General features: G+C 45.3%; 3 protein-coding genes and 1 pseudogene across 3 annotated transcripts; 3 read left to right on the top strand and 1 right to left on the bottom strand.

The window, feature by feature from the left end:
• The first annotated feature begins 2,842 nt into the window (after window positions 1-2,842).
• On the top strand, window positions 2,843-3,657 carry LOC125878614 (heat shock protein 30-like). Its single transcript, XM_049559926.1, has one exon. It carries the CDS (start codon window positions 2,897-2,899, stop codon window positions 3,536-3,538), a length of 642 nt encoding a protein of 213 aa, XP_049415883.1. The 5' UTR covers window positions 2,843-2,896; the 3' UTR covers window positions 3,539-3,657.
• Window positions 3,658-6,616: 2,959 nt separating this feature from the next.
• LOC125878554 (uncharacterized) lies at window positions 6,617-9,636 on the top strand (annotated as a pseudogene).
• A 4,381-nt stretch (window positions 9,637-14,017) lies between these two features.
• LOC125878615 (heat shock protein 30-like) lies at window positions 14,018-14,820 on the top strand. The gene has a single exon (XM_049559927.1). The coding sequence runs from the start codon at window positions 14,070-14,072 to the stop codon at window positions 14,709-14,711; it is 642 nt and encodes a 213-aa protein (XP_049415884.1). The 5' UTR covers window positions 14,018-14,069; the 3' UTR covers window positions 14,712-14,820.
• A 1,654-nt stretch (window positions 14,821-16,474) lies between these two features.
• LOC125878616 (heat shock protein 30-like) lies at window positions 16,475-17,245 on the bottom strand. The gene has a single exon (XM_049559928.1). It carries the CDS (start codon window positions 17,215-17,217, stop codon window positions 16,576-16,578), a length of 642 nt encoding a protein of 213 aa, XP_049415885.1. The 5' UTR covers window positions 17,218-17,245; the 3' UTR covers window positions 16,475-16,575.
• Window positions 17,246-24,004: the final 6,759 nt, after the last annotated feature.

The raw sequence follows: 24,004 nt of genomic DNA, 5'->3' as shown, positions 1-24,004 counted from the left end.
TAACTGCATTTTATTTGTGAGCAGCATGTTGATAAGACTAAGAGACCAAATTAGTGAGACACTTGGATTAAAGGGAAAAAGGGAATCAAAACTACATTTTTTTTTGTAAAAGCACTACAGCTTTTCATTAATGTAGACTGTTTTGCTTTGAGTTGCCAAGTGTCACACATCCTTACTTTTAGATGATCGTCCAACTAAACGCAAACCGGATGGGATGGCATGTCGCTGCAGGATGCTGTGGTAGCTATGCTGGTTCAGTGTGCCTTCAATTTTGAATAAATCCCCAACAGTGTCACCAGCAAAACACCCCCACACCATCACACCTCCTCCTCCATGCTTCACAGTGGGAACCAGGCATGTGGAATCCATCAGTTCACCTTTTCTGCGTCTCACAGAGACACGGCGGTTGGAACCAAAGATCTCAAATTTGGACTCATCAGACCAAAGCACAGATTTCCACTGGTCTAATGTCCATTCCTTGTGTTTCTTGGCCCAAACAAATCTCTTCTGCTTGTTGCCTCTCCTTAGCAGTGGTTTCCTAGCAGCTATTTGACCATGAAGGCCTGATTCGCGCAGTCTCCTCTTAACAGTTGTTCTAGAGATGGGTCTGCTGCTAGAACTCTGTGTGGCATTCATCTGGTCTCTGATCTGAGCTGCTGTTAACTTGCGATTTCTGAGGCTGGTGACTCGGATGAACTTATCCTCAGAAGCAGAGGTGACTCTTGGTCTTCCTTTCCTGGGTCGGTCCTCATGTGTGCCAGTTTCGTTGTAGCGCTTGATGGTTTTTGCGACTCCAATTGGGGACACATTTAAAGTTTTTGCAATTTTCCGGACTGACTGACCTTCATTTCTTAAAGTAATGATGGCCACTCGTTTTTCTTTAGTTAGCTGATTGGTTCTTGCCATAATATTAATTTTAACAGTTGTCCAATAGGGCTGTCGGCTGTGTATTAACCTGACTTCTGCACAACTGATGGTCCCAACCCCATTGATAAAGCAAGAAATTCCACTAATTAACCCTGATAAGGCACACCTGTGAAGTGGAAACCATTTCAGGTGACTACCTCTTGAAGCTCATGGAGAGAATGCCAAGAGTGTGCAAAGCAGTAATCAGAGCAAAGGGTGGCTATTTTGAAGAAACTAGAATATAAAACATGTTTTCAGTTATTTCACCTTTTTTTGTTAAGTACATAACTCCACATGTGTTCATTCATAGTTTTGATGCCTTCAGTGAGAATCTACAATGTAAATAGTCATGAAAATAAAGAAAACACATTGAATGAGAAGGTGTGTCCAAACTTTTGGCCTGTACTGTATATATATATATATATATATATATATATATACACTGAATCATTCAGCATAACATTTGCCAACCTTTGTTATCTCTGCCATTACAGATAAGTTAATGAAGCTAAGCTCCAGAAGTTAATGTTAGTTTAACTAGAGCGCTATGGACAACAGCTAACGATCACCAAAGTACAAAACTAGAACAAAATAGGCTAATGAACTCCCAGCAAACAAGGTGACATGATGAACAACGCAGCTAGGAGCAGCTACGTTTTTTTCTGTTTCCACTGGGAAAATTTGTGGATGGTACCAATGGAACCTTTCCTAACCGTTACCATGTTTGGTCCCCCCTCTGTTGGGGTACCTAGCACATAGATCTGGTACTAAAAGGTGGAGCTGTGAACACTGCAGTCCGTTGATTGGTCAATAGAGGACAGTCACTGTGGCTGGTTTCGAGGCAGAAGCCACTGTTACCTTCTCAATCCCAATTTATTTTAAAGAGGAAATATGAGCTGCTACAGGACAATTCATGTTTTTACATCTAATAGTACTTTTAATGCTCTACTGGTCTTTCCAGCATATGACTTACCACAAGGGTAAGTAATCAAGCGAATAACAGATTTAGTGGAACATGAGACAATGAGTGGCCGTTCTTTGAATACACCACTGAGTTCAGAATCAGATTCAAATATATAAAAACTCATACTAACACTCATAGTATTGCATGTTGAATAATAACAGTACAGTATGTCGGCGAAAAAACTCACAGTATGTCATGTCAAAAAACTGTGCTGTACTCAAATTTTTAGTACAGTATGCTGAAAACTCATAACTCATACTACAGTATCTCAAAAATGATCCTAGTATGTCAAGAAAACTCATGGTATGTTGTAAAACTATTAAAATCTAAGTGTCCAAAAAAACTTTAAAAAGGTTTAACTAGCATTTTGAATAAAAGTAATAGAGGAGCATGTCACAAAACCCTTGAAAATAGTCACAGTGAAGTGTGTTTTAAAAAATGATCCTGTTGCATGTCAAAAACAGTTTTAGTGCAGTATGGCAAAAAAGTGGGAGTATGTCTAAAAATGTCATTGTAGCATGTCCAAAAAACTGTCAACAAATCGTATCTCGAAAATCTCATAGTAGAATATGTAAAAAAAAGTCATAGTATGCCACATAGAAAAACTAGAAAAGTCACAGCAGAGTAAAATCTGTAAAAAACAAAACAAAACAAAACAAAAAAAAAGTCACAGTGTGTCAGTGTACTATGTCAAAATGAACTCATAGAAGACACATATGATTACTGCAGTTTGGATAAATGAACATTTTAATGTGATGACATGAGTTTGACTGACATCTAGTGTTTAACTCCTGCAACTGCAGGAAAGTTCCTGAAAACACAGGAATGATCTGGTGACGTCAGTCCTCCTGTGTAACAGCTCCACCCAGTGGAGAGCTGTGGTAACGACAGGAAAGTTCCTGAAGACTCTGGAGCTCCTCCAGTGAGAATATAAAAGCTGGGACAGTCCCACTGCTGAGACAGAAAGCAAGACACAAGAGAACACACACTTTAACAAGAGGACTCATCACTGAACACACACTGAAGATGCTGTGCTCCCATGGATTCCACTCTGCCCTCAGTCCATTCATGGACTTCCACTGGCCTGTATACACTCTAAGGTCAGAGGTCAGGCCTCTGCTCTACCAGCAGGATGTACTGCAGAGAAACCTAAAGGAGCTCCGCAGCAGTCTGGAGCTGATGGACAAACTTCAACACAAGATCCAGGAGGAGACAGAGCCCTTCCAAACCAGCGAGGCCGTGCAACCGGTCTCCTTCCAGCTGGAGAAAGAGGGAGAGCACTTCGGCTTGACCCTGGACACTCGAGGCTTTTCCCCAGAGGAGCTGTCTGTCAGACAGGAGGGCAGGAGGCTGAGAGTCAGCGGGAAGACAGAGAAGAAGCAGGAGGACGGGAAAGGCTCCTACTCTTACAGACTCCAGGAGTTCAGACAGGAGTTTGATCTGCCCCAAGGGTCCAACCCTGAAGCCGTCACCTGCTGCCTGGCTCCAGACGGGAAGCTCCACATCCAGGCAGCCAAAGCTCCATGTGTGGAGGAGGCTGAGAGAGAGCTGACTATCAAGAGGAGCTCGGAGGAGGAAACACAGCAGAGTGTGTGTTCACACACAGAAGGCAGCAGCACAGACAGCAGCACGAAGGGCACACATGAAAACATGGACTCATCTACATGATGGACCAATACATAATAAATGTGTTTTATACATATACATAATTATATTGTTAGATGATGAGAATATGGGCTGTTGTGTTTTATAATTGAGTAAGAATAAATTCTCCTAATTTGAAATCATGTTTGTGAGCATTATATTTTTTTCTTTTGCACACATAGCTTGTATTTTTGTATGAAACAAATGTTACAATACATACAATATACCTTCTATTTATTAAATACACAAATTTATTCCAATGCTTTTATTAAAGAGGAGAGGAAAATGTCCAATGACAAAGTTTAAATGGTTGATACTACAGGTGCTCAAAATAACTTAATCGGTCTATAGCGTAACCAGTATTTGATTAAACACAACAAAACAAAACACTGTTGCTACAGAATAAAGGCCGCTAGCAAAGCTTTACTGAGGTGAAATCAAATAAGGTGAAATTTTGTTTTGTAAAATTTTAGATTGAAAAAAACAATGAAAAGAGCACCATGCAAAAGTTTGGGCACCCCAAGACATTTAAGCTCTCGGACAACTTTTACCAGGGTCTCAGACCATAATTAGCCTGTTAGGGCTGTGGCTTGTTCACAGTCATCATAAGGAAAAGCCAGGTGATGCAGATTTCAAAGCTTTATAAATACTCTGACTCCCAAAACCTTGTGCTGTTAATCAGCAGCCATGGGCTCCTCTAAACAGCTGCCTAGCACTCTGAAAACTAACATAACTGATGCCCATAAAGCAGGAGAACGCTATAAGAATATAGTTTTCAGGTAGCTGTTTCCTCAGTTCATAATGGCAGCTGAAGATGAAGAGAGGATGGCTTTTACAACAGGACAATGATCCTAAACACACCTCGAAATCCACAATGGACTACCTCAGAGGCACAAAGTGAAGATTTTGCCATGGCCCTCAAAGTCCCTTTGACCTAAACATCATTCAAATTTTTGGCTAGATGGGGCGTTGGTGGCTCAGTGGTAGAGCAGGTGCCCCATATACAAGGCTGTTGCCGCAGCGGCCCGGGTTCGAATCTAGCCTGTGGCCCTTTGCTGCATGTCATCCCCCCTTTTCTCTCTCCCCCCTTCACGCTTACCTGTCCTGTCCATTAAAGGCAAAATGCCCAAAAAAAATCTTAAAAAAAATTGTTTGGATAGACCTTTAAAGAGCAGTGCATGCAAGACGGCCCAAGAATCTAACAGATGCCTTTTGCAGGAAGAATGGGTGAAAATCCCCCAAACAAGAATTTAAGACTCTTAGCTGGTTACAAAAAGCATTTCAAAAGTGGGATAAAATGTTTCATCTTTAACTTAATGATTTTTGGGAATCAGTTCATCTTCTGCTTATTTAACTCCTGTTGAAACTTGTGTTTCCCCCTACTCTAAGCATTGATATAAATATAAAATACTAATTATTTTGTGGTGAAAATCCATAATAAATGACAGACATTCAGAACATGAGTTGAGATATGTAAAAAAAAAAAAAAAAGACTCTTGCTGGGTCTTAAAACACATCATCCAAATACCTCTACCATAAGAATATTTTGTCCTTGAAGCCATGATTAGAGTAAATGAACTTCCTTTCGATTAGAAAATGAACGACCCATTGGTCACCCATTCCTACCCATGTTTTTGAATATAAAAAGTATTTAGGAAAAGGCTGGAATGTCATCAAAATAAAAGAAATACATATGGAGTGTACAACACTTGTTTTCTGGGTCATTATATGAAAACGTGCCATTTCCTATTCTTAATGTTTGATTTTCAAAGTACTGTTTTAAAACTATTTATGACCCTTTTTGGATTAAATAGCTCCTTACTTATCAGAAATAGGTGCTGTGCCTTCTCAGGCTATCTTATTTTTTATTTTTTTCCACATTTAATCAACATGCATATGTGTGTTTTGTCAACCCTGTTCTCTATCGTCTCGAGACTATCTCTCCACTCCGTTACATATTCCATATGTACGGGATATGACCCCCGCTGCTTGTCAGGGTACTTGGATAATTCTTTAAGACACACCGGCTTGCCCGGCCACGCCCTATTGCGTAGCTATAAAGCGCCAGCGCAGGCGTGCAATCACTGATTGTTTGATCTCCACGTGTGCGTCAGGGTGCAGTGTCTCTCAATCCACGTAAGAGAAGGAGCTAGGGTGCAGTTGTTGAATCCGCTTACCTGTTGTAAGTCGGGGCGTCTGTCTTTGGCAGCCTCCCTGGATTACTGTATCTTGGTGCTCTTCCTGTCTGTTTTCTGTAGCGAAGTCATCCTGTCTGGTTGAGCCGGAGGTCCTCCGGCTCCCGGCGGTGGTGGCTGTGTTCCTCCTAGCGTATTGCTCGCGGCTCGTGAGCTAACGCGCTTGGTGGATACACGCCTGGTGCTGACTGTGTTGGTATGGTGCTCTCTCCCCAACGTATTGTTCACGGCTCGTGAGCTGACGCGTTCGGTGGTTAGGTACTGACTGGGTCAGCTGCAGTGTTGGTCGTCTGAGGGGCGGGCCAGAGCTGAAGCTCGGCTCCCGGCTCTGGCGGTGTCCTCTGCCGGCGTATTGCTTGCGGCTCGCGGGCTAACGCGCTTGCCGGCAAACGCCGGTCTTCCCTCTCCAACAGTCTCCCCCTCCAATAGTTCAAGCACTCCCTTGTCCACCCCACCATAGCGTACGGCTCCCACGGCGGCCGGCACGCACAGTTCATTACAAGAAACAAACACACACACAAAAAAAGGAAAAAATAAGTAGTTAGCTTCGGTGCTACGGCTAACAGGAAGTGATTGAGTACTTCTGGGTCAGTATGGCGGCTCAGGAGGGACATTGTTGTGTGGGCTGTGGGGTGGCGATGCCCCTAGAGGATGGGCATGATAGCTGCGTTTTATGTTTAGGGCATGAACATGCTTTAGTTTCAAGAGAGAACCCTCAGTCGTGCATGGATTGTTTTATTCTGCCTGCACATACCAGAGAGGCCCGTTGCCGATTTTTTGCTCCAAAGCGTATGGGTGCTCAGGTTTATGAGGGACCACAGCTTAAAACTAGGAGAGTGGTTGTGGCTTCGGAGGAGGGGAGTGTTCTGGTGCCTGGCAGGCTCCATTACCTCCTCTTCAGCCTATCATGGTTCGGCCTCCGCTGAGCTCTTTTCCTCCCTTGGGGGAGGAGGAAGAGGGGGCGGAGGAGGAGGATGTAGATGTGGAGACCATCTCTTCCTCCGAGGATAATGTTCTCTCTTGCGCACAGCCGTCTGTGAGTGAGGTAACTAGGGGAGAGGTAGCCCATCGTTTTGAGGAGGTAATTAGCAGGGCCTCTAGGGCTCTGGGTGTTGCCCTTCCCGAGAACCCCAGGGCTACATCCTCTCGGTTTGAAGAGGGTACGGAGGTGCGCCCTGCCTCTACCCAGGTGCCGCTCCTACCTGATTTCAAGGAGCTGCTGTGCCAGCAGTTCCACACTCCAGCCACTGCCCACAAGTGGTCTGCAGCGTGTCGCCGGTTTTCCAACATGCACGACAGGGACCAGATTGCTTGTGGGACACTTCCCCCAGTGGATCGGGCCCTCACTCCATTGGTGTCCCCCTCCAGCTCCATACTTGGCAATGCCACCTGCTCTAGTAAGAATTGCAGGGTCATGGATAGCCTGCTCGCCAGGCTACATAAAGCCATGTCGGTGCAGACTCGGCTGGCAAATACAGGCGCTATATTGTCCCTTTACCTCCGTGACTTGTCTCGGCAGGTTCAGGTTGACACCAGCGTCGGTGAGGAGCTGCAGGTGGCCTCCTCATGCCTCTCCTCTGTGATGAGGGAGCAGGCTGAGGCGGCAGGCAGTGCCTTAGCTTCCTTTTGGGTAGCTAGGCGCCACTTGTGGCTGTCTCAATCCCAGCTGCAACAGGGTGATAGAGACTGCCTGCTTAAAGTGCCGGTGGAACCCACAGCCATGTTTGGCCCTCACGCCGCTGCCTTATTGCAGCAGGCGCAGGAGAGCCGCTGTGCTAAGGAGGTTTCGGTGGGCCTTGTCAAGCGTGTCGCAGGCTCCAGGCCTAGACAGCCTCGCTCTCGGCCAGCACCAACTCCTGAGGCCTCGTCATGGGGTCAAGGGGACCTCAGACTCCAGCTAGAGGCCTCCCGGCAGCATAAGCGCCACCGCCAGGGCAGGGGCAGAGGACTGACTGCTAAGGCAGAGGGGTCCTCTAAGCGCCCTCAACCCTCCTGACAATCACCGGACTCGGGCCAACCAGGTTCCCCCGTCTGCTGCTCACAGGAGGGCCTGGTTGGCCCTGGAGGCCGACCCGTGGGTGGTTTCTACCATGACCCACGGGTACCGCATTCAGTTTTTGCGCCGACCGCCAGTTACAAGAACACCCATGTTTACAACAGTGGCCGATCCTCACCAGGAGGCGGTTCTGCAGGCAGAGCTGTCTGCTCTCCTGGAAAAAGGGGCCATAAGGGAGGTGGCCTCAGGGGATCAGCGGGCTGGGTTTTTCTCCCGCTACTTTCTGGCCCCGAAGAGGGACGGAGGGCTTCGCCCAATTCTGGACCTCAGGGGGCTGAATCAGTATCTCCGGCCCCTGCGATGCTGGATATTGACGGTCCCCAGGGTGAGACAGGCAATCTCTGCAGGAGATTGGTTCGCCACTATAGACATGAAGGATGCCTACTTCCAGATACCCATCTGGAGGGGTCACTGGCGCTTCCTGCGGTTCGGCTTTGCCGGCAGGGTATACGAGTTTCAGGTGCTGCCGTTCGGTATTTCTCTGGCACCACGCACCTTCACTCGATGTATGGATGCGGTTCTCTCCCCCCTGAGGCGCAAGGGCATCAGAATTTTGAACTACCTCGACGACTGGCTGGTTTGCGCAGTCTCAGAGGAGCAATGCCGCCAACACGTAGCCCTGCTGTTGGACCACGTTGGGAGTTTAGGCCTGCGCCTAAACTACAAGAAGAGCAGGCTCGAACCGCCCAGGTGACCTCCTTCTTGGGTATGGTCCTGGACTCGAAGAGCGGTACAGTTGCTTTGACCTAGGAGAGGCAGCTGGCCTTCAGGTCCTGTGTTGCCCTGTTCCGGCTGCGCGCTCTGGTCGACTGGGGTCTCTGCCTTCGCCTCATGGGCCTAATGGCAGCCATGGTGCAGGTAGTCCCTCTCGCTCTCTTGCACATGCGGCCTGTACAGAGGTGTCTGCTGAGCTTGGGTCTGTGCCCTCAGAGGTCCCACAAGACCAAAGTACTGGTCTCTCGGAGGCTCCACAGAGCCCTACGGTGGTGGAAGGTCCCCGCGAACATCAGGGCGGGCCGCGATCTGGGTCCAGTGATCTATCGCCAGCTGGTGTACACCGACGCATCCCCGGCAGGGTGGGGCGCGGTACACGAAGGCTGTGGGATCAATGGTGTCTGGACCGGCCGGTGGCACGGTCAGCACATAAATGTTCTGGAGCTGAGGGCGGCTCTTCTCGCTCTGCGTCATTTCTTGCCGAGACTGAGGGGTCACCATGTGATTGTCCGCACCGACAGCACAGTGGCGGCCGCTTACATCAACAGGCAGGGGGGGCTGGGCTCCCCGGTCTTGTGCAAGCTGGCTACAGTTCTCTGGCAGTGGGCTCACCCCCTCTTCCTCTCACTCAGAGCCGTGCATGTGCCGGGGGTACTGAACTCCGCGGCGGACATCATGTCAAGAGGGGGCCCCCAGCCGGGGGAATGGAGGCTCCATCCGGAAGTGGTTTCGAGATATGGCTTCGCCTCGGCAGGGCAGAGGTCGACCTGTTCGCTGGCGAGTCGTCCCCATTGCCCGCTCTTTTTCTCCCCTGCGGAACGACGATCCCCCCTTGGGCTGGGATGCTCTGGCTCATCCATGGCCCAGGGTTCTGCTCTACGCCTTTCCCCCCTTCGCTCTTCTCCAGCCTCTTCTTCGAAGAGTTCTGGTGGAGCATGTGCGGGTGATATTGGTGGCGCCTCTGTGGCCCCACATGGCGTGGTTCTCAGCCATTCCGCCTCTGCTGGACGGGCCACCATGGGAGCTCCCGCGCCGGAGGGACCTTCTCTCCCAGGCGAACGGAGCCCTGTTCCACCCCTTTCCAGCGGGGCTCAGGTTGGTGGCTTGGCCCCTGAGAGGGACAGGCTCCTGGCCTTAGGGTTACCAGGGCCTGTCGTGGCTACGATTCAGCAGGCCCGGGCTCCATCCACAAGGGCGGCTTATTCTGCACGTTGGCAATTGTTTGCTGCCTGGTGTGGGTCTAACCAGGTGGACCCCTACTTAGCCTCAGCTCAGCAGATCCTGCAGTTTTTGCAGTCTCAGCTGGAGGCCCGGAAGGCTGCGGTAACACTGCGAGGATTGGTGGCGGCAATCAAAGCAGTGCGAATCGGTGAGGTTGCACTGGATGATGAGGACTGTGCCCTCATTTCTCGGTTTCTCCGGGGGGCCCAGAGGCTTACGGTGCGAGCTGCTGGTCCCGCAGTTCCCTCGTGGGACTTGGATGTCGTCCTTGGGGCTCTTCAGAGTCCCCCTTTTGAACCCCTTGGGGGTGCTGATTTGAAGTGGCTTTCCATTAAGACCGCCTTTCTGCTTGCTATTACCTCAGCCAGGAGGGTGAGTGAACTTCATGCATTGTCGGTGCATGGCGACTGCTGCCGGTTCTCCTCGGATGGTTCTAGTGTCGTTCTGAGACCCAACCCAGCCTTCCTGCCTAAGGTCCTGACTGAGTTCCACCTGTCTCAATCGGTTGAGCTTAGGTCTCTCCTCTCCTGATGCTGGTGAGGACGCTGAGCAGGGTCGGTCCGCTCTGTGCCCAGTGAGGGCCTTGACAGAGTACATTCGGCGGACTCAGGCTATCCGGAGGTCCGATCAGCTCTTTGTCTGTTACGACCCTGGATGTCTGGGAAGACCTTTGGCTAAGTCCAGACTGTCACACTGGGTGGTGGACGCTATCCGTCAGGCTTACATCCTGTCAGGTGTGTCTGTTCCATCAGGGGTCAGGGCGCACTCCACTCGGGGTGTGGCTGCCTCCTGGGCCTTGTGGCGGGGGGCCTCCCTTGCCTCCATTTGCTCTGCCGCCACGTGGTCATCCCCGTCGACCTTTACCAGGTTCTACCGTCTTAACGTCGCTGCCAGCCCCTCCCTTGGGGAGCGGGTGCTGGGCTCGGCCCAACGGTAGACACGTTGTCTCCCCTCGGCCTTGTGTCTTGCGGGCCGAGTGAGCGGCTTCCCTGTAGCCAGCCTGGCCCCTGCGTCTTGCGGGGCCCCTGGCTGGTTCGCTTTGGTTGCCTTGCGTCTTGCGGGCTTCCATGGCGCCCCTTTCCCTCTCAGGATGGGCCCTAGCGCCTGGCGGGGCCTACTCCTGTGTCTTGTATATATTGTATATTTGTATATAGTTCGTTTGTTGCACGTTGTGGTGTGGGATTGTGGGCTGCACCGTCTCCTCTCGGGGTGTCTTAAAGGTCTACCCCGTACATATGGAATATGTAACGGAGTGGAGAGATAGTCTCGAGACGATAGAGAACGGTTGGTTACTGTGTAACCTTGGTTCTCTGAGTGAAGAGACTATCTCTCCAGTCCTTAGGCCGCTCGGAGACACATTTCGATCAAACTATCAGTGATCGCACGCCTGCGCTGGCGCTTTATAGCTACGCAATAGGGCGTGGCCGGGCAAGCCGGTGTGTCTTAAAGAATTATCCAAGTACCCTGACAAGCAGCGGGGGTCATATCCCGTACATATGGAATATGTAACGGAGTGGAGAGATAGTCTCTTCACTCAGAGAACCAAGGTTACACAGTAACCAACCGTTACGATACACCAGTTAGTATTTGAAAATGTTTTAAATGCATATTTACAACAAATCTGATATACTTTGAAGGATAAATCTCCCCTTGTTACACTGAGTGTGTTTGTACAGCGGGAATATTGAGGTGTTTATGTTTTATCCATAGATGAATATGCTCATTTGCAATTGACACTTTCACAGCATCTTTCTTTTTAAGAACAGAATATGGAAACAAAACAATAATACCCACATTTCATTCTGTAGATTACTGGTTTCTTTTACTTAACATATAAAATGAGTTCATTTGACATTTGTCTTTTCATTTTTTGAATTATACTAGAATATTATACAAGTAACAGGGCTGACACCACAGTAACAGGGTTGACAACAGTTACCATACTGCTAGTTTAAGTTGCAGCTTTGGGTCTAATGAAGATAATGGGACATTCATAAACCTTTAATTCAACATGACTAATCAAAGAATATTTTGGAGACATATTTATTGAGAGGTTTTAGCATTTTTCAAAACATGAAGGATATTGAAAGGATAGTCACAATAAATTTGATCCATTGAACATGTTTGGCCTGCTCCGAAAGTTGCATCATTTCCTGGGAGTGAAATCAGCTTCCTTTTGTGAACATGCTGGTGAAAAGACAAGTAAGTGTCCTCTTCTTTTCATGATTTTTCTTATAGTTATATAATGTTTGACAGAAGAGGACAAGCTTATTGTGTCAGCCCTGTTTTCACAAAAGGACACATTAAAAAGATATTTGTTAAAATTTTTTTTAATGTACATAAATAACATGATATAAGCCTCTAATGAATGCACACCATGTGGTCTCATGACCTTCACCACATGGCTAGTAATGGCTGCCAAGAACATTTTTCGTCAACCCTGTTACCATTCTAGCATAACAGGGTTGACGTAACAGAGTTAACAAAAGTATGGTTTTGCGAGTACATAAAAATATACTTTCCTTACCAATAGCATTTTACATTATGGTTTTTACAAGTTTCATCGCTAGCTGAGAGGGAAATGGAAAAAAATGTGCACTTGGTGACAAGTTTTTGAAATTTGGCATAGTGTAAGGTATGGGTATAAGGTTTTCAAAAACCAAGTTGGGATAGCCACAAATTTCAATATGGCCCTCACCAGAGATTTGGATGTGCTCCAAATTGTAATGGGTTCCATGTTGGACCATGTTATACCTCTCCACCAAGTTTAACACCATGCTAAATTTTAAAAACTTGTCACCAAGTGCACAATTTTTTCAATTTCCCTCTAAGCTAGCGATGAAACTTGTGAAACCATGTATATCATGTAAATGCTATTGGTAAGGAAAGTATATTTTCATGTACTCGCAAAACCATACTTTTGTCAACCCTGTTACCATCAAACCTTTTACGCTAGAATGGTAACAGGGTTGACGAAAAATGTTCTTGGCAGCCATTACTAGCCATGTGGTGAAGGTCATGAGACCACATGGTGTGCATTCATTAGAGTCTTATATTATTTATGTACATTAAAAATTTCGAACAAATATCTTTTTAACATGTCCTTTTGTCGAAACAGGGCCGACACAATAAGCTCATTCCCCTCTGTCAAACATTATATAACTGTAAGAAAAATCATGAAAAGAAGAGGACACTTATTTGTCTTTTCACCAGCATGTTCACAAACGGAAGCTGATTTCACTCACTGATGATGCAACTTTCGGAGCAGTCCATTATCTCAGAAGAAGTGTTTTCATTAAAAGTAACAGGGTTGATGACTACCTGGCAACCCAACTAAATTCATGTTGTTGTTTTTTTTTTTTTTTTTTTTACAATATTTTACATATATTAAGATTAAAACCCATTTATGAATAATGAAAGGACACTTGAGGCTTTATATATAAGTTAATGTTTTTATGATAGTTTCACTTTTTTGGGCCTTAATAGCTAGTAAAAGTAGAACAGTCATGTTGAGCGACAGGCCATTTTTACAGTTTTTGAATGATGCTTCATACAAAAAGGTGTTTAAAACTCTTTGAAAACAAAAAGATTAAATTTTACATGTTTTAATGTTACAAGAGATATCATGGAAAATAAATTCTAAAATGATTATAGTGTATTTATTGTTTATTGACATTTACAGCACAGTTTTGTTCGAGAGACACAAAATGGCACGTTTTCGTATAATGACCCTTCTGCAGGCAAGTCTACTAACAGTGATCAGCACCTCATTATAATTCTTGATGTGTTACTTTTATATTTGAAAAAAGTCATAATATAGCATTTCAAAAAAAATGTTGAAAAGACTGAGTCCAGCATGTCCAAAAAACTGTTAACAAATGGTATCTCGAAAATCTCATAGTAGAGTATGTCAAAAAAGTCACAGTATGCCACATAGAAAAACTAGAAAGTCACAGCAGAGTATGTAGAAAATCTGTAAAAAAAAAAACAAAAAAAGTCATAGTGTAGTATGTTAAAAAATGTGAGTGTACTATGTCAAAATGAACTCATAGAAGACATATGATTACTGCAATTTGGTTAAATGAACATTTGAATATGATGACATGAGTCTGACTGACATCTAGTGTTCAACTTCTGCAACTGCAGGAAAGTTCCTGTAAACACAGGAATGATCTGGTGACGTCAGTCCTCCTGTGTAACAGCTCCACCCAGTGGAGAGCTGTGGTAACGACAGGAAAGTTCCTGAAGACTCTGGAGCTCCTTCAGTGAGAATATAAAAGCTGGGACAGTCCCACTGCTGAGACAGAAAGCAAGACACAAGAGAACACACACTTTAACAAGAGGACTCATCACTGAACACACACTGAAGATGCTGTGCTCCCATGGATTCCACTCTGCCCTCAGTCCATTCATGGACTTCCACTGGCCTGTATACACTCTAAGGTCAGAGGTCAGGCCTCTGCTCTACCAGCAGGATGTACTGCAGAGAAACCTAAAGGAGCTCCGCAGCAGTCTGGAGCTGATGGACAAACTTCAACACAAGATCCAGGAGGAGACAGAGCCCTTCCAAACCAGCGAGGCCGTGCAACCGGTCTCCTTCCAGCTGGAGAAAGAGGGAGAGCACTTCGGCCTGACCCTGGACACTCGAGGCTTTTCCCCAGAAGAGCTGTCTGTCAGACAGGAGGGCAGGAGGCTGAGAGTCAGCGGGAAGACAGAGAAGAAGCAGGAGGACGGGAAAGGCTCCTACTCTTACAGACTCCAGGAGTTCAGACAGGAGTTTGATCTGCCCCAAGGGTCCAACCCTGAAGCCGTCACCTGCTGCCTGGCTCCAGACGGGAAGCTCCACATCCAGGCAGCCAAAGCTCCATGTGTGGAGGAGGCTGAGAGAGAGCTGACTATCAAGAGGAGCTCGGAGGAGGAAACACAGCAGAGTGTGTGTTCACACTCAGAAGGCAGCAGCACAGACAGCAGCACGAAGGGCACACCTGAAAACATGGACTCATCTACATGATGGACCAATACATAATAAATGTGTTTTATTTGTAAATAAAATAAATAAAATTGTATTGTTAGGTGATGAGAATATGGGCTGTTGTGTTTTATAATTGAGTAAGAATAAATTCCCCTAATTTGAAATCATGTTTGTGAATATTATTTTTATTTTCTTTTGCACACATAGCTTGCATTTTTGTATGAAACAAATGTTACAATACATACAATATACCTTCTATTTATTAAATACACAAATTTATTCCAGTGCTTTTATTAAAGAGGAGAGGAAAATGTCCAATGACAAAGTTTAAATGGTTGATTCTACAGGTGCTCATCGGTCTATAGCGTAACCAGTATTTGATTAAACACAACAAAAAAAAAACATCGTAGCTACAGAATAAAGCTAGCAAAGCTTTACTGAGGTGAAATCAAATAAGGTGAAATTTTGTTTTGTAAAATTTTAGATTGAAAAAAACCCCCAAAACAAACAATGAAAGGAGCACCATGCAAAAGTTTGGGCACCCCAAGACATTTAAGCTCTCGGACACCTTTTACCAGGGTCTCAGACCATAGTTAGCCTGTTAGGGCTGTGGCTTGTTCACAGTCATTGTAAGGAAAGGCCAGGTGATGCAGATTTCAAAGCTTCATAAATACTATGACTCCCAAAACCTTGTCCTGTCAATCAGCAGCCATGGGCTTCTCTAAACAGCTGCCTAGCACAAAGCAGGAGAAGACTATAAGAAGATAGCAAAGTGTTTTCAGGTTGCTGTAAAGGCAGTTAAGAGGAACTGTGGAGGTCAAGCTGAGGTCTGGAAAACCAAGAACACTTTCTGAGAGAGCTGCTCATAGGGTTGCTAGAAAGGCAAATCAAAGACCCTGTTTGACTGCAAAGACCTGCAGGAAGATTAAGCAGACTCTGGAGTGGCGGTGCATTGTTCTACTGTGCAGCGACACCTGTACAAATATGACCTTCATGGAGGAGTCATCATCACAAAATTCAGCATCTGAAGTTTGCAAAGGGACATCTGAACAAGCCTGATGCTTTTTGGGAAACAAGTCCTGTGGAGTGATGATGTTGAAATAGAACTTTCTGGAGGCAATGATCAAAGGTATGTTTGGAGGAAAAAGAACACCTGTCCAGCTGTAAAACCCAGGGCTGCATCGATCATTGGGGCTTCTGTTGCAGCCAGTGGCACTGGGAGCATTTCACAGGTAGAGGGAAAAATGGATTCAGTTAAATTCCAACTAATTCTGGAAGCAAACATCACAGCATCTGTAAATAAGCTGAAGATGAAGAGAGGATGGCTTCTACAACAGGACAATGACACTAAAGACACCTCGAAATTCACAACGGACTACCTGAAGAGGCACAAAGTGGAGATTTTGCCATGGCTCTCAAAGTCCCTTTGACCTAAACATCATTCAAATTTTTGGATAGACCTTAAAAGAGCAGTGCATGCAAGACGGCCCAAGAATCTAACAGACGCCTTTTGCAGGAAGAATGGGTGAAAATCCCCCAAACAAGAATTTAAGACCTTTAGCTTGTTACAAAAAGCATTTCGAAAAATGCGATAAAATGTTTCATCTTTAACTTCATGGTTTTTGGGAATCAGTTCATCTTCTACTTATTTAACTGCTGTTGAAACTTGTGTTTACCCTACTCTAAGCATTGAAATAAATATAAAATACTACATGAAAATATAAATTTTATTGTATTTATTATCATATGTACAAAAGAAAAGAATATAATTTTCAAATACATGATTTCAGTTTAGACCCATTTATTTATTATACTCAGGTATAAAACACAACAATCCATATTCTCATCATCTAACAATACAATTGTGTATATGTATAAAACACATTTATTATGTATTGGTCCATCATGTAGATGAGTCCATGTTTTCATGTGTGCCCTTCGTGCTGCTGTCTGTGCTGCTGCCTTCTGTGTGTGAACACACACTCTGCTGTGTTTCCTCCTCCGAGCTCCTCTTGATAGTCAGCTCTCTCTCAGCCTCCTCCACACATGGAGCTTTGGCTGCCTGGATGTGGAGCTTCCCGTCTGGAGCCAGGCAGCAGGTGACGGCTTCAGGGTTGGACCCTTGGGGCAGATCAAACTCCTGTCTGAACTCCTGGAGTCTGTAAGAGTAGGAGCCTTTCCCGTCCTCCTGCTTCTTCTCTGTCTTCCCGCCGACTCTCAGCCTCCTGCCCTCCTGTCTGACAGACAGCTCCTCTGGGGTGAAGCCTCGAGTGTCCAGGGTCAGGCCGAAGTGCTCTCCCTCTTTCTCCAGCTGGAAGGAGACCGGTTGCACAGCCACGCTGGTTTGGAAGGGCTCTGTCTCCTCCTGGATCTTGTGTTGAAGTTTGTCCATCAGCTCCAGACTGCTGCGGAGCTCCTTTAGGTTTCTCTGCAGTACATCCTGCTGGTAGAGCAGAGGCCTGACCTCTGACCTCAGAGTGTATACAGGCCAGTGGAAGTCCATGAATGGACTGAGGGCAGAGTGGAATCCATGGGAGCACAGCATCTTCAGTGTGTGTTCAGTGATGAGTCCTCTTGTTAAAGTGTGTGTTCTCTTGTGTCTTGCTTTCTGTCTCAGCAGTGGGACTGTCCCAGCTTTTATATTCTCACTGAAGGAGCTCCAGAGTCTTCAGGAACTTTCCTGTCGTTACCACAGCTCTCCACTGGGTGGAGCTGTTACACAGGATTTCTGACGTTAATGGATCATTCCAGATTGATCTTGAAGTTTGCTGTTCGAAATATATTTATGCAGATACAAGTACAAATGAAGATTTAGAGTAGAATTTAGAATTTAGAATAAATCTGCGTATTATGTGTTGAGCTCAAACCGACATGTGGCAAAAATATTGAATGTTTTAAACATACAATGGAGAATGTGCTATTTCTCTTCCAGATAGTCTTCAGAAACCTTTCTGTTAGATGACAAAGATTAGTTTTAAAGATAATCTATATACGCTGTTGTCTAATCTTAAAATATGACACAACTTCAAAATTGGTTTAAAATGTCAGAGAAAGATAAAGAAAGGTTAGTCATTTTGTTCCTTGGGCTCAAAGAAATAAATATGTGTGATCACTGAACGATATGACTGATTTGTCTTTAACAGACACATGTTCTTTTATTAAATTCTGTCTGTCATGCATCCACCTATTTGAACAGAAATTCCATTCACCTCAGCATCAGGTACTTCTGAGGGAAAACTGGAATACATGACAGACAGTGGAAGTTTATTCTGTTGAGTTTCCCACAATGTTTGCTCACATATCTCAGCATGAGATTGACTTTTTATGTTCACAATGATTTCCCTTGACCCTCCGGTCATATGCACACCTCTCCACTAGATGGCAGCCTTTGCTTCCACAAACATACACAAGCAACATCATCCTCAAAACCCTATCAACTTTCCTGCTATCTCAGCACTTTGCCACTAGTTGTCATCCTAGTTTCACAAAAAAAGACTAAATTAAATCACTAACGCATGAAAAAAGCCCCGCTGTGCAACGCTACCTATGATTATACACAGCCTCTAATTAATAATGTAACTGTTAATTTGTGCTTTGTATTATTTCTGTTTTCATTTCTGTGACACATGCTGGTTTTAGCATCGATCTAAAGTGAGCAACACAACCATATTGATGCTATTATGCATGGATTGATACTAATACACTGACTACACAGTGTGCTGTTTACTTTATGTCTCCCGTGTGGAAAGAGATCAGTAAACGGAAGACCTAATCAGGACGCATAAAACTAAGCAGTATAGAATAGTAGTCTACACCTTTCATCTTCCTGTATTTTATTTATTTATCCAGTCAGCATACAGAGAAGATTGATATGAAGGACTGTGCAGAGAAGTAGGGCAACAACAACACAGAAGGCAGGATTTAAACCCACAGTCTTCTTTTCAACATATTCTATATCTCCAAAAAAACAAGGACGGATGATGAAACCTGGACTGGCAAACACAGCGCTTTGCTGCTCGGGGATATAGTGTCAAGGCTGGTGTCAGTATTTTTGACACAAAAAGAGAATATATGAGCTTTTTGAGAGGGGGGAGAGATACTTTTTTTTTTTGCCAGGCGTTCACCTTTGGATGAACTCCCCAAAGTGAAGGCAGGATAGAAGTGAGGAGGAGGAGGTGGAGGAGAACAAAAGGTAACGGAAACAGAGGAAGGATGAGGAGGAGGAGGATGAGGAGGAGAAAGCAAGGCTCCATGCAAATCATCCGCATTGTTCTCCTAATGCTGCTTGTATGCACAAATACACACACATATATTGACGCCGGGACAGCATCAAACACACACACGCGCACAAAGAGAATCTTGGGCACAAACTTGCACTTCCTTGTTCCTGCCTTAGTTTGTCCCTCACGGAGATGCTTTTTAATGCGCCATAATCCCCCTCTCTCCCCCTGAACACATAAAAGAGATATCCCTCTATCTGTGTAAGTGGTTCTGACGGCCACCAGCTCATCACAAACACACACATAGACACACACACGTAGAGCCGCCAGCTCATCAGCATGCAGTTATTCCTTTGGCGCTGGATCGCAGGCTGTTAATTGGCTGCCAAGCAGAATGTGTGTTTCCGTGTGTGTGTGTGTGTGTGTGTGTGTTTGTGTCTGTACTGCAGAGCTGGGGTTGCTTAGAAATTCCCGTCACGTCTCCGAGCCTCGATTAAGACGTTGCTCCAGTTTCGAACAGACAGACATGTGGGGAGGAGGGGAAGAGAGGTAGAGAGGGGGGGAGAGGATGCAGCACGGGGGGGAGAGAAAGATGAGAGAACGCCAGAGGAGTGGGAAGGGAGGAAGAGAGGTGATGAGGCGGGACTCGGCAAAGGAGGGAAAAAAGTGAAGGGCGAGTGAGAGAGAGGTAGTGAAATGCTGCAGTGGTCCTGTGTGTAGGACCTGGAACTGATAACTCTCCTGTACTGCCTTCCTTATCTCTATTATTGAGTTGCAGAAGAGGAGGAGTTATTTCAGGCATCTACTGTAGAGTTCCAGCAGAGAGTCCTGTTTATTTTCTGCAATGTAAGGTGACTGGCACTGGTGCACCTCCGGAGCTGGAAAGGTATATCTCCTGGTGAGATCCTCGGCACAAAAAAGGAGCAACTGTGTTGGCAAATATCGACTCCACTGATAAAAAGTCAACACTATATGTTCCAGTAAATCTGTGATGATGACCCTGATGATGGCCACAAGCAGAAAGGCATCAGCTTCGTAATGTAGTACCGTTTTAGTGTTGATCTCTCAAAACTGTTTTGCCTCTCGATGCACCCTGGGAGTAGGTGAGCTGGTGCCAGATCCCTGCTCTGCTTCAATTTTGGATGAATTCAGCAACTGTGGTGCAGTGTTTTGCTCCTAACTGCAACAACATAGCATTCTGAAGTTGTTACAGCTCTGATTCCCGCCCCTAATCAGTTTTGTCTCTAGTAATGGTGACCCAAAGGCGACTCACACTTGCTGGATGATGACGAGACTGTCCTCCCAAGAACAATAACAGTACCACTTGTTTCAGCAAATTCCCATCAACAACATGTTGTCGTTCAAGTAGCAAGGTCCTCTCGCGGTGGTAGGAATTATGATGACTCCTGTCTGTTGGGAGCTGAGGAGGAAGGTGTGGTGTTGGTTTAGAGCCACAAAATCCACAGCGGGAGGAAGTCAGGGTTGGATGGACATTAGGGACCGCTGTTCATTTCTGATTTTCCTACTGACAGCTAATGATGAGCCTTTTCCACAGATGAGTATGTGAGAACGCAAATGTTCGGATCAGGTGAATCAGATACTTAACCCTGCCAGCTCCTTAGAACTTGGTCCATGTAATGTCCGATTGAGCCCATGAGTGAAAGAGCAGGTAAATGTCCATAGAATTTACCATGAGAAAGTGAGTGAGTTCATAACATTTCTATTATTAGGCTCACACAAAACTGGGAGAAAACAAACACCCGCTGGTGTAGAAGACGGGTCATTTACATAAAGAGCGAAACGAAAATGTCTGAAGCCCCCTTTCCACCAAACACTTTCTGTGTGGTACCTTTGGAACCAAAAGTAACCCTTCAGACATAGTACCTAGACCCTAGCATTTCCACCGCAAACAGTACTCTTAAATCTGGGTGGAGTTGTTGTCACTCACTGCTCCGTCCAGCACTTACTGTATTTCCCCATTACCAGTGACGCAGATGGAAGTCTACATCTTTTTTATCGTCCACATATCGAGGCTGCACGCTGACTTTTTCAGAATTAAAAAAGAACAGGCTGCAGTGAGAGTCTCTCTCCATGGGATACTGTTAATCCTTCTCAGGCAAGCTCAGGAGTTTAGTGTTGTTGGAACCCACAGGAACAGCGCTCCACAATGCTTTTTTTTCTCAGAGTGAGGATTAGAATATATGCAGTTCACATAACCTGGTCAACATTAATATATGTTACGCTTGAAGATCCACTCATCACTAAAAGTGTCATGTAAACCCTAAATTAATGGTCCTTCTGCGTGCTTTGCCCAGGCTTCACCTCACACCGAAACCAAACTGAGTACTGCCCGTAGGTGAGAACGTTACATGTGTGAGGGAAAACTTCAGACAGCATATGAGAAAACGGCTTTGGTTTCTTTTGACCATGACTGGTAAGACCATGAATACGTCAGAACCGTACTGTGATTCGAAACAGTTTTGAAAAACTTGGATTAATTATTTAATTGTGCCAGTAGGGGCATCAGAGTACAAACCAGCTTGCGTATACCCTTTATGATTCATGATTTAGTGTTTGCTGATACTGAGCAATGATGCCTTATATGTACTCTATTTTCATCTAACTTTTTGTTTTCAATTGTATTTAAATGTGTTTTATATTGGAATTCCCTTATTGTAAGGCACTTTGTGCTGCATTTCGTGTATGACAGATGGAGGCAGTCCCTGTGAAATTAACGCAGTCTTTACTGGTCAAAGGTAGGTTCAGTATACAGAGGGACTATCAGTGGAGGCAGACAAGTCCAATAGGGATGAGGCAGAGGCAGAGTCAATCAACAGGCTAAATCCAAAAACACAAGAAAAGGACAGGGAAACAAAAGGCTGGAACACTAGACACACAAAGAGATAAGACAAACTGGCACTGAGCGAAACCGAGAGGCCGTTTACACGTCGCCGGCTATTTTCATAAACAGACATTTCACCGTCTCCGTTTTCAAAAGATCTTCGTTTACACTTACCCGTGTATATATACACAAGAGCATACCAAACCTGTAGGTGGCAGTGTAACAAGACGCTCAAGCCTTCCATGTTTCCATTGTCACCATAGCAACATAGGTTGCACTTTTGACACAGGCGCAAGTTCCGGCGCATACTGTGACGTCGACTGCCTATAACCCCGTTTATCTCCGTTTATCTCAGTTTACATGCAAACGCGCAACCGGAGTTTTCCAAAATCTCCACTCTGGCCGAAGTTTTTAGAAAGACTCGTTTTCAGAGGAGAAATCTCCGTTTGCGTGTAATTGAAGGGCACAAATGAAGGAAGATGTCTCTGTTTATCAAAATCACCGTGTACGTGCAAACGGCCTCCAAGACACACACTAAATACTCTGGTGAGGGGAAGGATAACGTGAGACAGGTGAGGCTAATCAGGGCGGGACAGACAATCACACACAGGTGAAGTCATCAAAAGGGAGGGAAAACACACAGGGGAAGGAAGTGAAGTGATCTGACACCCTGAAACCATGATTTGTTCTCTAAGAAAACTGACAACATGCTATTTTGCCACGCTTTTTTATTTTTCTGTATCTTCATCATTATGAATCATGCATAAAACTTGGCTATTAAATTATGACTCATACATGAGGCTGATTCATCATGAATTCACTTCAGTAAAGACACCAACATGCATGCTATTCTTGTCATTGAAGCATGGAGGCACAACATCCTAAACTTCACTCACAAAGATCAGAAAAAGCAAACTTCTATATTTAAGATGAGCAGACGTAAAGCAAGTGGGCCCTACATGCTTGCAGCTGTGAATCTTTCCTTTCAACAACAGCAGAAAGAAGTGAGCTCCCCTCAAAGCCATGGTATAGTTAGCACACGGGCAAATATGTGCTGTTCTAAGGGCAACCACATACTAGCTATTTTGTCATTTAATTTGGAAGGAGCTGCGAATGTAAGACTTCAAAACATCAGTAGCTGTTGTTTTCTGTCAGCTTGCACTCTTGTGTTGTCTTAAGATACGTCAGCTTGAGTAAAGATGCATTACTGTCCAGCATCAACATGCGCTAACTCTCTAGACAAGCAGCAATCCTATCATATCCTATTGCCAGTTTGGCATATTCTAGCAACTGCACCATCTTCTGTCGACATGGCACGTTTGGGTGTGTTCAACAGGTTGTTAAGTACATCATTAACAGATCTTTTTAAGTGGGAATTCAGAGTGGGGAAAAAGATACTTTTAGACCCAGCTCCTTCTACTTTGCAAACCTGTAAGAGAGAAAGGCAAAGAGAAAAAAGTTGTGGAAAAAGTGACAGACGACATGAAGAAAAATGTGAGAAGAGAAGCTTGCTATGATAATAATTTAGAAAAATGAGCAAAAGTGAGCAAAACATCTGCACGGAAAAGACACACACACACACACACACACACACACACACACACACACACACACACACACACACACACACACACAGTGTGTCAGGGAGTGAGGGTGATAATTTGAAGGTTATGGATTCTGAACTTTTGGTTTATGCCCTAATGAAGCCATGAGAGACTGTTCGACGTTTCTAGGTCACACGTACACACTGAGTCACACGATGCAAAAACTCGCTTTCAGTTGCATGCAGATACTGTGTACATACACCACACACACACACACACACACACACACACACACACACATAGATTTCACTGCAGATTGCCTATTATGTAATCATGCCAGAGAGAGTGAGAGAGAGGACAGACACCCCTTCCTAATCAGACACCAGCACACACACACACACACACACACACACACACACACACACACACACACACACACACACACGCCTCACAGCTGTCTGTCAGATCCTGACTGCGGCCATGTTGCTCTTTCCCAGCTGCGGCATCCAAATGGCTTGTTCTGTTTTGGCATTGACAAGTCATCATCTGTATAAATATTTTGATTTCAACCAGAAAGTCTTTATCATTGATGTCATATGGCAACAGTCGAAAACAACTGCTCAGTCACTTGCTGTCACTGACATCAACAAGGATTTATGCCTCATGGCGCCTAAGCTGACACTGGGTGCAACCCAGTCACCAGAGTAAATGTTGACATTGTACGTT

Source organism: Epinephelus fuscoguttatus, linkage group LG18 (genome assembly GCF_011397635.1).
Source record: "Epinephelus fuscoguttatus linkage group LG18, E.fuscoguttatus.final_Chr_v1".
Lineage (NCBI taxonomy): Eukaryota > Metazoa > Chordata > Actinopteri > Perciformes > Serranidae > Epinephelus > Epinephelus fuscoguttatus.
The sequence above is the reverse complement of the archived record's forward strand: the minus strand, read 5'-3'. Positions and strand labels throughout refer to the sequence as shown.